The sequence below is a fragment of the Oncorhynchus kisutch genome, unplaced genomic scaffold (genome assembly GCF_002021735.2).
Source record: "Oncorhynchus kisutch isolate 150728-3 unplaced genomic scaffold, Okis_V2 scaffold3873, whole genome shotgun sequence".
NCBI lineage: Eukaryota > Metazoa > Chordata > Actinopteri > Salmoniformes > Salmonidae > Oncorhynchus > Oncorhynchus kisutch.
In genome coordinates, this window is record NW_022265818.1 from 277,965 (window position 1) to 295,359 (window position 17,395).

The following is a 17,395-nucleotide window of genomic DNA, read 5'->3' on the forward strand; positions in this document are numbered from 1 at the left end:
CCTCTGGGAGAACATGGGGGAAGAGTGGTGTCCATGCACCACTGGAGATAGACACACAGAGAGTACACACACTGAGAACACACACAGACTGTCAATCACAATCCCCAATCTTATTTAACCCTTCACCGATTCCCTGTATCCCTCTCAGTCCTCTGAGAATCCTGAACCGCTACGACCCAGCGAATCACGCCTGTCATCTGTAGCTCAGATCTACTCACTCTCCTTCATATGACACACACACACACACACACACACTGGCCTAAATCATTGCTCATAGCCTCACAGAATCTGAAGTGGTTGTGGTGTGTGCCGTCTGCAATGGCAGACTTACCATTAGGCAGAAGAGGGAATTTGCCTGAGGCCTCACATTGTCCAGGGGCCTAATGAGCTGGGCTTCATTAAAAAAAAGAATACTAGTAATGTATAGATTTTAATATAATTTCTCCGCTTAAGCCCCCCCCCCCCACACACTCCGTTTGACACACTCCTTGTCTCACACACACACACACACACACACACACACACACTGTATCTCCAGTACACACAAAGAAGCTCCACACACACCTCTCCTTCAAGGCTGTGTAAACCATGTTGATTCTTTCAGGCTTTGCAGAAACCAGGAACTATGTACAGATGCCCAGACTGGGACGTCAATACACTTTTAAAGTTAAACAAGGTGTCAAAATTAAATAAAAACACGCCTTTCCAACTATTTCAAAACCGTTTTCATAAAAAAACAGATTTAAAAAAATGGCAGATATTTTACAGCAGTGAGTTTCACCAGAGGTCATCATAAGAAGTTTTACAAATCTATAAAATAAAGTATATTCATAATTATTTTGGTCTCTGTTCAACAAATATACACACCTGCAAATAAATGATGCAAGTGCTGTCTTGGTAAGGGCTCTGGAGGGCTCCTAGTCTTGTTAAGGGCTCTGGAGGGCTCCTAGTCTTGGTAAGGGCTCTGGAGGGCTCCTAGTCTTGGTAAGGGCTCCTAGAACTCCTAGAATAAGTTGATAGGCTACAGGAAGTGTAGGCTGCATTCTGCACCAGACTAGTGCTTGTCGTCCCTGTTATTTCCATGTAAAACCAGGGCCGTGTCCCAATTATCTCTCCTTGCTCCCAAAGTTTGTACACTGATTTCAAAGTTAATGACCGGGGTAAGACGCAAGGGTGAAACTCCCACTACGCCATACCTCGACCAACCCATCACTTTTAGATTGGTTGGAAGTAGTAAACGAGTGTACACTTCAGGAGAAAAGAGAGATTATTGAGACACACCCAGAGAATCCAGGAAGTGCTGACACCATTTGGGAAAGTCTCAGGAGGCACAGGTGCTGCTGGGAGCTGGAGTCTTCAAGGGCACCAGCTGGTCAGTGGATAGAGTAGACAGTGGACCGTCTTAAACCTGTAAAGAATGACAGAACATTCAATATGACGAAATATGTCATTATTAAACGTACAGAAATACAGTGAATGAACATTGAATCGACAAGTGAGATGATTGTTCTTTTTACAGCATCTGTAAAGGGCACATGCATATACATGACAAGCCTTACCAGGACCCTGGACAGCGTCTACCCCCGAACCATGAGGCTGCTAAACCAGACTGGCTATCCGGACTACCTGCATTGATCCTTTTTTAAACTAACTCACTCGCACGGACTCTACGCACACACACTCACACATACTTACACTGACACACCAACACACACACGCATACCGTATATACACACACACACATATACCGTATATACACACACACACACACATACCTTATATACACACACTACAAATGCCCACACACATTACATGCACACTGATGCCACACACACATACACTCACACACACACACATACACTCACACACACACACATACACTCACACACACACATACACACACACATACACACGTTCACACTCACCACATACGCTGCTGCCACTTCCTATTGTCTATCCTGTTGCCTGGTAACTTTACCCCTACCTATATGTACAGCACATAGCTACCACAACAATGTCTCTGTTCTATTATAAATGTTGGGACTTGTTGAACCCCAGCAGGCAGAGAAGAAGGATCTCCCCCTCTAGAGTCTGGTGTTGTGTTGCAGGATACTGGTAACTTTACCCCTACCTATATGTACAGCACATAGCTACCACAACAATGTCTCTGTTCTATTATAAATGTTGGGACTTGTTGAACCCCAGCAGGCAGAGAAGAAGGATCTCCCCCTCTAGAGTCTGGTGTTGTGTTGCAGGATACTGGTAACTTTACCCCTACCTATATGTACAGCACATAGCTACCACAACAATGTCTCTGTTCTATTATAAATGTTGGGACTTGTTGAACCCCAGCAGGCAGAGAAGAAGGATCTCCCCCTCTAGAGTCTGGTGTTGTGTTGCAGGATACTGGTAACTTTACCCCTACCTATATGTACAGCACATAGCTACCACAACAATGTCTCTGTTCTATTATAAATGTTGGGACTTGTTGAACCCCAGCAGGCAGAGAAGAAGGATCTCCCCCTCTAGAGTCTGGTGTTGTGTTGCAGGATACTGGTAACTTTACCCCTACCTATATGTACAGCACATAGCTACCACAACAATGTCTCTGTTCTATTATAAATGTTGGGACTTGTTGAACCCCAGCAGGCAGAGAAGAAGGATCTCCCCCTCTAGAGTCTGGTGTTGTGTTGCAGGATACTGGTAACTTTACCCCTACCTATATGTACAGCACATAGCTACCACAACAATGTCTCTGTTCTATTATAAATGTTGGGACTTGTTGAACCCCAGCAGGCAGAGAAGAAGGATCTCCCCCTCTAGAGTCTGGTGTTGTGTTGCAGGATACTGGTAACTTTACCCCTACCTATATGTACAGCACATAGCTACCACAACAATGTCTCTGTTCTATTATAAATGTTGGGACTTGTTGAACCCCAGCAGGCAGAGAAGAAGGATCTCCCCCTCTAGAGTCTGGTGTTGTGTTGCAGGATACTGGTAACTTTACCAAACGTTTTCCAGAAATCCCGGTTGTAAAACGACAGGAATCAGGAGGGAATAAGCAAGGAATTCCATAATCCAGCAACCAGGATTTGTGGAAAGGGATTTCTGGGAACGTTACTGGCATATTGCAACCCTGGCGTGGTTTCTGTCAAGGTTTCTTATCCTGAGGACAGGTTGGTACTGACCTGGAGGGATCATCCTCCTTGGAGAAGAGTCTATTCAGCTCTACACTGTTCATCTTGTTCTCAAACAGCCCATAACTAAGAGTCACCTAGAGAGAACACACACCATACAACTTAGAGGAGAGAAAACACATTACATGAGGCAGAAATGATTTGTGTGTGTATGTGTGCGTTCGTACATCCATGTGTGTGTGTGTGTGTGTGTGTGTGTGTGTGTGTGTGTGTGTGTGTGTGTGTGTGTGTGTGTGTGCATGCGTGCGTGCTTGACCTGTAGAGGTATATTGCTAGGTGTGTGTGTGTGTGTGTGTGTGTGTGTGTGTGTGTGTGTGTGTGTGTGTGTGTGTGTGTGTGTGTGTGTGTGTGTGTGTGTGTGTGTGTGTGTGTGTGTGTGTGTGTGTGTGTGTGTGTGTGCGTGTGCGTGTGTGCGTGCCTGACCTGTAGAGGTATATTGCTGGGTGTCAGCAGTAGCAGGTTCTCCAGGTGAGAGTGGAACATTGAACTGTGGACCATGGATATCCCCAGTCTTCTCTCTACGATGAATCCTACTGTACAGTCATCTGGCAGACGGATCACTGCTGACGTCTGCTCAAACCTGGGACCACTAGACACACAGATACACACACACACACAGAGTCAGATATAGATACACCCACAATGACTCAAACCCAGACCGGACTGTCACACATACAGTCACATAAAGACAAGCATAAACACAGACTGTATGTCCAATGACCCAACACACACTGTCACACAAAGACAAGCATATATACAGACTGTATGTCCAATGACCCAACACACACTGTCACATAAAGACAAGCATATATACAGACTGTATGTCCAATGACCCAACACACACTGTCACATAAAGACAAGCATATATACAGACTGTATGTCCAATGACCCAACACACACTGTCACATAAAGACAAGCATATATACAGACTGTATGTCCAATGACCCAACACACACTGTCACATAAAGACAAGCATAAACACAGACTGTATGTCCAATGACCCAACACACACTGTCACATACATTCACATATATAATGTACACTCTCTGACTCTCCATCTTTCACAGAGACAAACCCCTACACACACACCTGTTCTCATGGACTAGAGTTCCCTCTTGACCCAAACACACACACACTCATACACAGACACACACACACACTCATACACAGACACACACACACTCCTCACCTAGCCCATGGAGCCATCTTCTCAGCTAGTCTGCGACTCAGACAGAAGCCTGCTCCTCCCGTGGCAAACCAGAACTGCACTTCTTTCTAGAAAGAAGAATACACACAGCCAATCACCAAGCAGAACAGCACCTCTTTCCAGAGGAACACACACAGTCAATCACCCAGCAGAACGGCACCTCTCTTTGGAACAGTTAGCTTCAATACAAGACATGAACAGAGCAGAGACTTCCACCTTCCAGACAGAATGAACCATGTAAAGGTTGATGTGCTAGAACAGGTGGAGGAAACTCCCTCCATCCACAACGATGATACAACTCTCTCTGTGTCCTCAGTTTCCCTCAAACTCAGCTTATTCTGTGATGTACTTACAACGAGAGACTTTCTCAGTTCTCTCTGACTCACTTTGCTATGAGTCTGGCATATGCTACTTTTAAGCATTTCTAAAAGTACTGACATATTTTGTGTGCTATTTACCTTGTAAGTGATTAGCAAGGAGATCGTGTATGTTTATATTTGTGTAGCATTTGTCAAACGGACAATATATCTGTTATTTGTCTGGTATTTGTCCTGAAAATCAGATGGTGGGAGTTGTTGTGTATCTCATCGACGGGGCTGTAGTGGAGCAGGTTGAGTAGTGGAGCAGGTTGAGTAGTGGAGCAGGTTGAGTAGTGGAGCAGGTTGAGTAGTGGAGCAGATTGAGTAGTGGAGCAGGTTGAGTAGTGGAGCAGGTTGAGCAGTGGAGCAGGTTGAGTAGTGGAGCAGGTTGAGCAGTGGAGCAGGTTGAGTAGTGGAGCAGGTTGAGTAGTGGAGCAGGTTGAGTAGTGGAGCAGGTTGAGCAGTGGAGCAGGTTGAGCAGTGGAGCAGGTTGAGTAGTGGAGCAGGTTGAGTAGTGGAGCAGGTTGAGTAGTGGAGCAGGTTGAGTAGTGGAGCAGGTTGAGCAGTGGAGCAGGTTGAGCAGTGGAGCAGGTTGAGTAGTGGAGCAGGTTGAGTAGTGGAGCAGGTTGAGTAGTGGAGCAGGTTGAGTAGTGGAGCAGGTTGAGCAGTGGAGCAGGTTGAGCAGTGGAGCAGGTTGAGTAGTGGAGCAGGTTGAGTAGTGGAGCAGGTTGAGTAGTGGAGCAGGTTAAGTAGTGGAGCAGGTTGAGAGATTCAAGTTTCTTGGTGTCCACATCACCAACAAACTAACATGGTCCAAACACAGCAGAAGAGGGCATGACATCACCTATTCCCCCCCAGGAGACTGAAAACATTTGGCAGATCCTCAAAAGGTTCTACAGCTGCACCATCGAGAGCACCCTGGCTGGTTGCATCACTGCCTGGTACGGCAACTGCTCGGAGATCGAGGGGTACGACCCAGTACATCACCGGGGCCAAGCTTCCTGCCACCCAAAAATTGTCAAAGACTCCAGACACTCTAGTCATAGACTGTTCTCTCTGCTACCACATGGTAAGCGGTACCGGAGCACCAAGTCTAGGTCCAAGAGGCTTCTAAGCAGCTTCTACCCACAAGCCATAAGACTCCTGAACATCTAATCAAATGGCTATCCAGACTATTTACATTGCCCCCCATTTACCCTGCTGCTACTCTCTGTTATTACCTATGCATAGTCACTTCAATAACTCTATCTACATGTTCATATTACCTCAATTACCTGGACTAACCGGTGGCACATTGACCCTGTGCCAGTAGCCCCTGTATATAGCCTCGCTACTGCTATTTTAATGCTGCTCTAATTATTTGTTACATTTCTCTCTTTCTTTTTGTAGGTGTTTTTCTTACAACTGAATTTTTGGTTAAGGGCTTGTAAGTAAGCATTTCACTGAAAGGTTGTAAGGTTGTACCTGTTGTATTCAGAGCTTGTGACAAATAACATTTGATTTGATTTGTATCGGTTGCCGTGACAGCAGTGTAAATCACAACAGGTATGTGTATCATCATTCTCCCAAGGTCCTCTCCTCCTCCCTCTCTGGAGTCCCCCTCTCCTCCCCTCCTCTCATCCTCATCTCCTCTGACCTTGTGTTCCCTTTCTCTAGGGAGTCTGAGGCCTGTCCTACTGTCAATGCTAAATCTACTCTCTAACCAGGGAGGAGGAGGAGGAGGAGGAGAGAGAGAGGGAGAGAGGGAGAGAGAGAGAGAGAGAGAGAGAGACACTCAGGAACCAAGATACACTTGGGCTCAATACAGTCATTCAATCTACTGTAAATGAGACACACACTTACTCACACACACACATACAAGACACACGTTTAACTAGTGTGAGCATGTCTGTTTCTAAACCAATCGAATCGACCGATCCTGCTGGTTGACAGCCTATCCCCTGGGGTGTCTTTGACATGTCCACTTGATGACATGGTTCTTAGATCAATAACCAATAACATGCCAATCACCAATCAACCCTCTGGTTAGAAAAACACTCCACAGTGACTAAAACCCCATGAATGGATGGATCTACAATCATCCCTTCGTCCTTCCATCCCTCCATTCCTGATGAGAAGTGAATTGAAAGAGGAGAGATGTGGAATGACTTGAATAATTTATAGTGCTTGGCCAACTCTGTTTGAGGTTGAGAATTCCCATGGTAACCATCTTGGCATCAAACGGTCAAATATATCAGTGACCCCCTCAGGAAGGGAGACAAAAAGACACATTCCAGTGGCCACAGTAACATACTACTTAAAGAGATTATCCGGTACTTTTCAGATAGTAGTTCTGAAAGTACTGTCCATAAGCCAAAAGGGGTCCCCTAAAAATGTGCGAAACTACGGCTCATTATGTGCAGATATGGTCTCTCTCTCGCTCTGCATCTTGCTAGCTGCCACTCAAATGGCGAGGGGCTGAAGCTCATTGGCTGGAACATGAAATACTAGAGGGCTGGCCCACGTGGGTTAGGGTTATGTTTATTGAAATGTTTAAAACTAGGGGATTTTGTGACTAATTGACGTAAGACAGTCATTTTGGTCGTACATTGTGCATGTATGAACTACACATTGACACATCCAGCCCAAAGTGGGAGGTTTAGAGACTACTTAGTAGGCCCCAAAGTTCTCAAACGTATCTTTAACATCCCACGAGAACAAAGCATTGTATTGTTCATTGGAATATAGCTTTCGGCTCTATGCAGTGCATGGTGGGAGCGTACTGTCTTGTTGCTCTCCAGTAGTTCATGGGCCTTGATGGGGTGGTTGAGGCTAGGCTTGCCCACGTAGACATCACCATCTTGGGGGAAGGCTGAGAGCAGCGAGAGAAGAGCTCCAGGATTCACGTAGTTATCATCGTCAACATGACACAGCCACCTGGAAGGAGAGGGGACAACATAGGAATCGGTTCCAAACTGAAGTGAACAGTTGATCCCTTTCCTCTGTTCTAATTACAACCTAGGCTTGATTCCAAACTAAACACTGGGACCTTGTCTCTGCCCTTTCTTCTATCAGGCTTGAAGTCAAACCCTATAGTTTCGTACAAAATGTTCATAAAAATGTCTGGGAATTTACAACTTCTACTTTTTAACGCGATCTCTATGTCCTGTAAAGTGATAGTCTCTCTATGCCCTGTAAAGTGATAGTCTATCTATGCCCTGTAAAGTGATAGTCTACCTGTGCCCTGTAAAGTGATAGACTATCTGTGCCCTGTAAAGTGATAGACTATCTGTGCCCTGTAAAGTGATAGACTATCTGTGTCCTGTAAAGTGATAGTCTATCTGTGCCCTGTAAAGTGATAGTCTCTCTATGTCCTGTAAAGTGATAGTCTATCTATGTCCTGTAAAGTGATAGTCTCTCTATGTCCTGTAAAGTGATAGTCTATCTATGTCCTGTAAAGTGATAGTCTATCTATGCCCTGTAAAGTGATAGTCTACCTGTGCCCTGTAAAGTGATAGACTATCTGTGCCCTGTAAAGTGATAGACTATCTGTGCCCTGTAAAGTGATAGACTATCTGTGCCCTGTAAAGTGATAGACTATCTGTGCCCTGTAAAGTGATAGACTATCTGTGTCCTGTAAAGTGATAGTCTATCTGTGCTCTGTAAAGTGATAGACTATCTGTGCCCTGTAAAGTGGTAGGTTGGGCTGGTCACTCACTTCTTATCGGAGGCCATAAAGTGGTCATATTCAGCAGACATCTTACAGGACAGAGCCTGGTGACTGTGGTCCGACGGACAATCTGTCACAATCACATTGTAACCTGTATGTAAAAAAGAATTTCAGTCAGAGCACCTATCAATGTGTTCATTTTACAACACTCTGACATGAGACTTAAATGAGATTAAAACTGGAACTGTTGTCTAATAAACAACTATCACTATTAATCATTACAACTGTTAATACAACAAGTCTCTCCTTGCTTGTGATTGGTGGAGCTGAAGACCTACCTCTGGAGTTGATGTCTTCATCCTCCGTGTCTGTAAAGATGAACGTCTAGAGAAGGAGGAGAGAGAGATATAACACACACACACACACACCCCCCACACACACACACACACCCCCCCCCCCCGCCCACACACACACACACACACACACACACACACACACACACCCCACACACACACACACACACCCCACACATACACACACCCCACACACACACACACATACCCCACACACACACATATACACACAGACACCCCCTCACACAGACAGCCCCCCCACACGGCACACACACGAAGCAAAATAATGGAGGACAGATTACTACTGACAGAAACAGGCTGCACCATTAGCTAGAGGGAAGACATGCACACACACACAGTCACAGACCCACTTGAACCTTTGACCCTCGCTGCCATTACATTGAAGACAGTGTGACACAGCAGCACTACCCTCCCATTGGGAGATGACAAAGCCTTGACTTCTGCTCCCAACACTTCCTCTGTAGATTCAGAAAGCTAGTTCTCTCTCTCTCTCTCTCTCTCTCTCTCTCTCTCTAACAGACTCAGTGATCTAAACGGCATGCTATCTATTTCTATTTCCCTACAGTAGTACAGCACTGTGTAGCTGGTCCACCACTGACCTCTGTTGGTCACAACTAGCAACAACAGCAACCACTGAAACTACAGATACGTTATATATAGAAAAGTATGTGGACACCCCTTCAAATTTGTGGATTCGGCTATTTCAGCCACATCCGTTGCTGACAGTCCGACAAAATAATCTGGGGGATGCCAGAAGAACGCTACCTGCCCCAATAGTGCCAACTGTAAAGTTTGTTGGAGGAGGAATAATGGTCTGGGGCTGTTTTTCATGGTTCGGGCTAGGACCCATAGTTCCAGTGAAGGGAAATCTTAACACTACAGCATACAATGACATTCTAGACAATTCTGTGCTTCCAACATTGTGGCAACAGTTTGGGGAAGGCCCTTTCCTGTTTCAGCATGACAATGCCCACGTGCACAAAGCGAGGTCCATACAGAAGTGGTTTGTTGAGATCGGTGTGGAAGAACTTGACTGGCCTGCACAGAGCCCTGACCTCAACCCCCCACCTTTGGAATGAATTGGAACGCCGACTGGGAGCCAGGCCTAATCGCTCAACATCAGTGCCCAACCTCACTAATGTTCTTGTGGCTGAAAGCCTTCCCAGAAGAGTGGAGGCTGTTATAGCAGCAAAGGGGAGACTAACTCCATATTAATGCCCATGATTTTGTAATAAGATGTTCAATGAGCAGGTGTCCGCATACTTTTGGTCAGGTAGTGTAGAAGAGCCCTATCAGTGGGCTCCCACTCTAATATCATCCACAGTGTATGACTGCCAATGGAAGCACACACACAGTCTCTCTCTCTCTCACACACACACACACACACACACACACACACACACACTGATATGGACAGTGACTGACTGCTGATCCAATCTTCCATAGGAAGTGATGGGGGTGGAGTACAGGGAGTGAAAGGGGGACCGAGGGAAGATAGGAGAGGGAGAGGGTGGAGATGGGTGTTGTTCCCTCAGTGTCTGGTACTCTTTCATCTGAGAGAGAAGAGATAGCAAGACGAGGATGTGTGTCTGTTTCAACTCTCTCCTAAGCATTATCAAACCATTACAGTTAAGCTATAAAACTCCTCCTGAGGTGACAGGACCGTCCCAAATGGCACCCTATTCTGAATATAGTGCACTATGTAGGGAATAGGATGGCATTTGGGACGTATCCTAGAGCAGCCTCTGGGGGATAAAACAGTGTTTTACGGGGTGTAATTCACCACGGGGTGTAATATAATAGAGTAGCCTCTGGGGGGATAAAACAGTGTTTTACGGGGTGTAATTCACCACGGGGTGTAATATAATAGAGTAGCCTCTGGGGGGATAAAACAGTGTTTTACGGGGTGTAATTCACCACGGGGTGTAATATAATAGAGTAGCCTCTGGGGGGATAAAACAGTGTTTTACGGGGTGTAATTCACCACGGGGTGTAATATAATAGAGTAGCCTCTGGGGGGATAAAACAGTGTTTTACGGGGTGTAATTCACCACGGGGTGTAATATAATAGAGCAGCTCCTCTCCTCCTGATATCTCTCTCTCTCCTTCTCTCCCTATCTCTCATTCTCTCTGTGTGTGTGTGATGGTGTTTGTGTGTGTGTGTGTGTGTGTGTGTGTGTGTGTGTGTGTGTGTGTGTGTGTGTGTGTGTGTGTGTGTGCCTGCCCACGGCTTTACATTAACCTAAGTGATCGCCTTAATAGCTTTAGTGCACTAGATGAACTGCATGTATCTATCATAGAGCCCTGTCTTCCCACTACAACACACACACACACCCACACACCCACACCCATGTGATCTGCACTCCATCTATCTCCATTGAAACAACAGTACAGCCTCCCTCTACCTCTCATATTGAGTATAGCTACCTCTAAATCTTCCCTTCAGCCATTTTATAGCCCTCCTCTTCCTCTCCTCCCCCTAGCCCCCTGTGGGTATTTTTCTTTCTTCTCCTCCGCATCCCTCCATCCCATCACTCGTTCAAAGGAGGAGTAATTCACAGATCGATTCCCTGGTGATGAAACCAAAAGAGGCGCTGCTTGACTCAGGACCCAGAGGCCCTGTGTCATTAGTTTCCTCCCTGACAGTCATAAGTCAGGCAACTGCACCAGCACCACGGCTCCATAATGTCCGCTAGGCCCCTATCATTCTGCCTGGGCTAAAGAGGCTGAAGAGCCAAGATGGCTGGCAGTGGCTCGTAAACTAGACAGTGGGAGTTGACTGGGGGAGGGAGGGAGGGAGGGAGGGAGGGAGGGAGGGAGGGAGGGAGAGAGAGAGAGAGAGAGAGAGAGAGAGAGAGAGAGAGAGAGAGACAGAGAGAGAGAGAGAGAGAGAGAGAGAGAGAGAGAGAGAGAGGGAGAGAGAGAGAGAGAGGGAGAGAGAGAGGGAGAGAGAGAGAGAGAGAGAGAGAGAGGGAGAGAGAGAGAGAGAGAGAGAGAGAGAGAGAGAGAGAGAGAGAGAGAGAGAGGATAAATCTGTCTCTTTTACTCCTGCTGTAAAACATAGCTGGATAGATTTCTCTCCTATAGATTTCTCTCCTATAGAGTGTAATGCAGCTATAGAGTGTAATGCAGCTGGGTCCTGTATCAGTGTACTACTGTGACTTTAAATCATCTGTCTCTTCTAATGGAGTATGGACAGGAGTACATGGATGATCTTTTGTGCTGTATTGTTTTGACACACACACACACAACACAACACAACACACACAACACAACACAACACAACACACACACAACACTACTACAGGATGCTGTGTGTGTCTGTGTGTTTGCTGTCTGTGCCAGGGTGACGCCACAGCCGCACGGCAACAAGGCTGAAACGGAAACTGATCTGAGAACAGGAAGTCTATGAAGAGAACATAGAACTGTGTGTGTGTGTGTGTGTGTGTGTGTGTGTGTGTGTGTGTGTGTGTGTGTGTGTGTGTGTGTGTGTGTGTGTGTGTGTGTGTGTGTGTGTGTGTGTGTGTTAGGGTCGAGAAAAACAAATAGCCAGAATCTTTGCGTTAAAGTTCCACTTGTAAGAAACGAAAATAAGCAACATTAGACTATATACACATCATCTGTGGATAGTAGCCATGACAACACTGTTGGAGGGAAAACATTTCCTCTGAGGTTCTACAGAGCTTCCGTTCTGACTCTCAGCTGAATAGAGAGAGGGGGGGGAGAGAGAGAGAGAGAGAGAGAGAGGGGGGGGGGGGGGGTGAAAGAGAGAGAGAGAGAGAGAGAGAGAGAGAGAGACGGGTGAAAGAGAGAGAGCTGATGATTTCACTTCTCTAAAACTAAGACTAAAGTTAATATCTGCTGAGGACCAAACCACGAGTCACCCTGTCTGTCCATCTGAATCACTAGCTGATGAGAAAGTGTAGAGATATTTTTATGACCTGAAGAAATCGCTGACATTTGCCTACTTCTTCAGAGAAAAGGCACATATAAAATGTGCCTCATAGTTTGAGGAATTAGGTACCTGGGTGGAACAATGTGTTTTAAACATGTATTGGGAACACTATCACTGTCTATGAGAACCAGACATGTATTGGAACACTATCATTGTCTATGAGAACCAGACATGTATTGGGAACACTATCACTGTCTATGAGAACCAGACATGTATTGGGAACACTATCACTGTCTATGAGAACCAGACATGTATTGGGAACACTATCACTGTCTATGAGAACCAGACATGTATTGGGAACACTATCACTGTCTATGAGAACCAGACATGTATTGGGAACACTATCACTGTCTATGAGAACCAGACATGTATTGGGAACACTATCACTGTCTATGAGAACCAAACATGTATTGGGAACACTATCACTGTCTATGAGAACCAGACATGTATTGGGAACACTATCACTGTCTATGAGAACCAAACATGTATTGGGAACACTATCACTGTCTATGAGAACCAAACATGTATTGGGAACACTATCACTGTCTATGAGAACCAAACATGTATTGGGAACACTATCACTGTCTATGAGAACCAGACATGTATTGGGAACACTATCACTGTCTATGAGAACCAAACATGTATTGGGAACACTATCACTGTCTATGAGAACCAAACATGTATTGGGAACACTATCACTGTCTATGAGAACCAAACATGTATTGGGAACACTATCACTGTCTATGAGAACCAAACATGTATTGGGAACACTATCACTGTCTATGAGAACCAGACATGTATTGGGAACACTATCACTGTCTATGAGAACCAGACATGTATTGGGAACACTATCACTGTCTATAAGAACCAGACATGTATTGGGAACACTATCACTGTCTATGAGAACCAGACATATATTGGGAACACTATCACTGTCTATGAGAACCAAACATGGAATGATAAGTGCCAACTGCCAATGAAGTATGTGTTTGACAACTTTTACAATAAAAAGTACCCCATGTATATCTGTGCGTGCGTGGTTGCGTGCGTGCGTGTGTGTGTGCATGTGTGTGCGTGCGTGCGTGTGTGTGTGTGTGTATGTGCGTGTATGTGTGTGTGTGTGTGTGCGTGCGTGCGTGTGTGCGTGTGTGTGTGTGTGTGTATGTGCGTGTATGTGTGCGTATGCGTGCGTGCATGTGTGCATGTGTGTGTGTGCGTGCATGCGTGTGCGTGTGGGTAATTTGCTACCCTTACTATACAGCCAAACCTAACACAACATCAATGGGACTACTAGACTACTCCTCACATATGCTTCACTATAACTCTGATACACAGTCTGATAGTGAAAAGCGCCAGTCATGTTGACTCAGTGTAGAAAGTAGTGAAGTAGGAAGTGCTGCTTTGTTCTGTAAAGAACATGACTGTTCAAAACAGGAAGAGGACCAGCTGAGTTGGGCCATAGTGACTAAATTAGGTGTTTCTCAATCAACAGGCCCTCTGGCCCTAAGAACTGAACAATAACTGTTAGGTTACCTACCATGTAATAACTGTAGACCCCTTCCCATGTTACCACTGTACACCTACCATGTTACCACTGTGCACCTACCATGTTACCACTGTGCACCTACCATGTAATAACTGTAGAGCTATTCTCATGTTACCACTGTGCACCTACCATGTTACCACTGTGCACCTACCATGTTACCACTGTGCACCTACCATGGTACCACTGTGCACCTACCATGTTACCACTGTGCACCTACCATGTTACCACTGTACCCCTACCATGTTACCACTGTACACCTACCATGTTACCACTGTGCACCTACCATGTAATAACTGTAGAGCTATTCTCATGTTACCACTGTACACCTACCATGTAATAACTGTAGACCTCTTCCCATGTTACCACTGTGCACCTACCATGTTACCACTGTGCACCTACCATGTTACCACTGTGCACCTACCATGTAATAACTGCAGACCTCTTCCCATGTTACCACTGTGCACCTACCATGTAATAACTGTAGACCTCTTCCCATGTTACCACTGTGCACCTACCATGTTACCACTGTACACCTACCATGTTACCACTGTGCACCTACCATGTAATAACTGCAGACCTCTTCCCATGTTACCACTGTGCACCTACCATGTAATAACTGTAGAGCTATTCTCATGTTACCACTGTACACCTACCATGTTACCACTGTGCACCTACCATGTTACCACTGTGTACCTACCATGTTACCACTGTACACATACCATGTTACCACTGTACACCTACCATGTAATAACTGTAGACCTATTCCTATGTTACCACTGTGCACCTACCATGTTACCACTGTGCACCTACCATGTTACCACTGTACACATACCATGTTACCACTGTAGAGCTATTCTCATGTTACCACTGTACACCTACCATGTTACCACTGTAGAGCTAATCTCATGTTACCACTGTACACAAACCATGTTACCACTGTAGAGCTGTTCTCATGTTACCACTGTAGAGCTATTCCCATGTTACCACTGCACACCTACCATGTTACCACTGTAGACCTATTCTCATGTTACCACTGTACACCTACCATGTTACCACTGCACACCTACCATGTGATAACTGTGCATAATGGGACTGTTGAGGCTATTGGTTATCCCATGTCACTAATCAGTGATATCTAGGTTATTGCAATAAAATGACTCTAAACTAGGCCTACAGTAAAGCAAAAAGACAGTGATATGAGTATTTTGACATTTGTAGGCTACTTTATCCCCTAAAAGTTCAATGTTACTTGATAATTGAATGGTCCCCCGTCAAAGTACCCTATAACATTAGGTAACATTTTAAAAAACTTTGATGAATACGTGCTGGACCAATCAATCACACTCACGTGCTCCTTGGTCTTGGAGATCCACGTCTCGAGGAGGAGAGAGAGGCGCGTGCCATGGAACCTCCCGGTGCTCTTCACCGCGAGGAAGATGTCCGTTAACCTCAACAGGGATGGAGTGATGACAACCCTTCTCTGTTCCAAAGCCCTCAACTTGTCTCTCCTTCTCTGTATCTCCGCTTGTAAGCCACCAACAGTCTGGTTCATAGTAGAGACAGCGGCGGGTTGTCGAGGAAACTTGGCCGGCTTTGGTGACTCCTTTGCCGCGGAGAGAGGCGTCTCTTGAATCGAGCGCAGTAAGTCTCCCCCGAACGGATTGTGAATAGAATTGAGTTTGTGGAGATTCCGCGTCCTTAGTTGAAAGTCCACGATTAAAACGATGAAGAACATTAATATAAAAACAGGGAGTGCCCGAAGCATCCTCCTTCTATGCATGATGAACTGAGATTGTAGGCTATTTGATTTGAAGAGGGATAGAAAGTGTCTGTGATCAAGGGAGTATTATGTCTCGACCCGTTGAACACATCCACAACTTCCTTCTGTCATGTATTCTGATCTAATTTAGTGATCATCCTCCAATGACAAGCGCCTTCCGTTGACAAATCATTCTGACACTGCCCCACGTATTTTATATGGGCTATAAATTCATTTTTGTTATGACAATTTTAAGTTTTAAAAAGTTTGCTGTCCACTCATTGTGACCTTAATATGAAATTATCCACATCGAAGTTGTAAAGTGTATTCTCAAACTAATATGCATTTCTCTGGCAACTTCCTTTTATAACGGTCTCTCTCACCAACTGTCGACTTTTCTATGAACCATTTTCTTTCATGAGTTTGACATTCTTGTCTTATGTGAGTCTGTCTGGTCTCGTAGCTACACAACGGTCTTCCTACCTGTCACTTCTCTCTCGAGTTTCAGCGCCAGCGGAAGGGAGGAGATATGTCTCATTCGTTCACTCACCACTGCAACCACTCCGCCTCTTCCCTTCGGTAAAGGCACCGTGCGTAATTTGAATGGCAAATTAACAGTAGAGAGGACGCATTAAATCCCATTGGGATTTAGTAACGTTTTTATTGTTTTAATCCACATACCAATTTTAACATTGTATTTGTAACAGAAAGTAACATAACGTTTGATGAATAATAACGTTTAGTGACACTTCCACTAGTCAGTGCACATCTTCCAGAGCCTCCATCCATAGGCTAGGACTCACCATTTTAAAGAATCCCCCCCAAAACTACATTGTAAAATAGAAAAGACAATTCCTGACAGCTTTTGAAACTGATGAGACACTACCAGTCAGACAAGCAATAGGGTGGGCTATTTTCTGAATGAGAACATTCATTGTAAAAACCCATCTAATCTTCCCTCTCTCTCCCTTTCTCTCTCACTCTCTTTCTCTCCAGGGAGAGAATCTCGTACCAGAGATGAGTTCTTGCATGTGGCACAAAAGCCCAGACTGTTTATGGGTTAATCCTCAACAGGTTCTGTCCATTTCTGACATGACTAGGAGCTTAACTGTTACTGGCAATGCCCAAATAATTCTCCCGCCGCCTCCCAAATGGCACCCTATTCCCTAGTGCGTTATTTTTGGCCAGGGTCATAGGGCTCTGGGCAAATGTAGTGCACTGTGTAGGGGATAGGATTCTATTTGTGATGGAGCCTTCATCTGTAGATGTGGGGGAAGGAAGCTGCAAGACAACTGCATAGCGTGCAGGGGCTTGATCTGAAGTATGACTAAATGAATAGTCCAGACTGA

The 17,395-nt window shown here is 45.3% G+C and overlaps 1 protein-coding gene across 1 annotated transcript; it reads right to left on the minus strand.

Annotated features, from left to right (window-relative positions):
- Positions 1 to 502: 502 nt before the first annotated feature.
- On the minus strand, positions 503 to 16,727 carry LOC116372050 (beta-1,3-N-acetylglucosaminyltransferase manic fringe-like). The gene is made up of 8 exons (XM_031821123.1): positions 15,636 to 16,727; positions 8,751 to 8,796; positions 8,461 to 8,563; positions 7,526 to 7,679; positions 4,387 to 4,472; positions 3,621 to 3,786; positions 3,189 to 3,274; positions 503 to 1,408 (listed from the first exon to the last, which is right to left on the minus strand). Exons 1-8 carry the CDS (start codon positions 16,065 to 16,067, stop codon positions 1,357 to 1,359), a joined length of 1,125 nt encoding a protein of 374 aa, XP_031676983.1. The 5' UTR covers positions 16,068 to 16,727; the 3' UTR covers positions 503 to 1,356.
- Positions 16,728 to 17,395: the final 668 nt, after the last annotated feature.

What these genes read in the sequence shown, in the direction of transcription:
- LOC116372050 (XM_031821123.1), bottom strand. Translation starts at nt 16,067, where the DNA reads ATGCATAGAAGGAGGATGCTTCGGGCACTCCCTGTTTTTATATTAATG. An exon ending in TCTCCAAGACCAAGGAGCAC is followed by an intron (nt 8,797 to 15,635) that starts GTGAGTGTGATT and finishes CTCCTTCTCTAG; the next exon opens with ACGTTCATCTTTACAGACAC. An exon ending in TTTATGGCCTCCGATAAGAA is followed by an intron (nt 7,680 to 8,460) that starts GTGAGTGACCAG and finishes CTCTCCTTCCAG; the next exon opens with GTGGCTGTGTCATGTTGACG.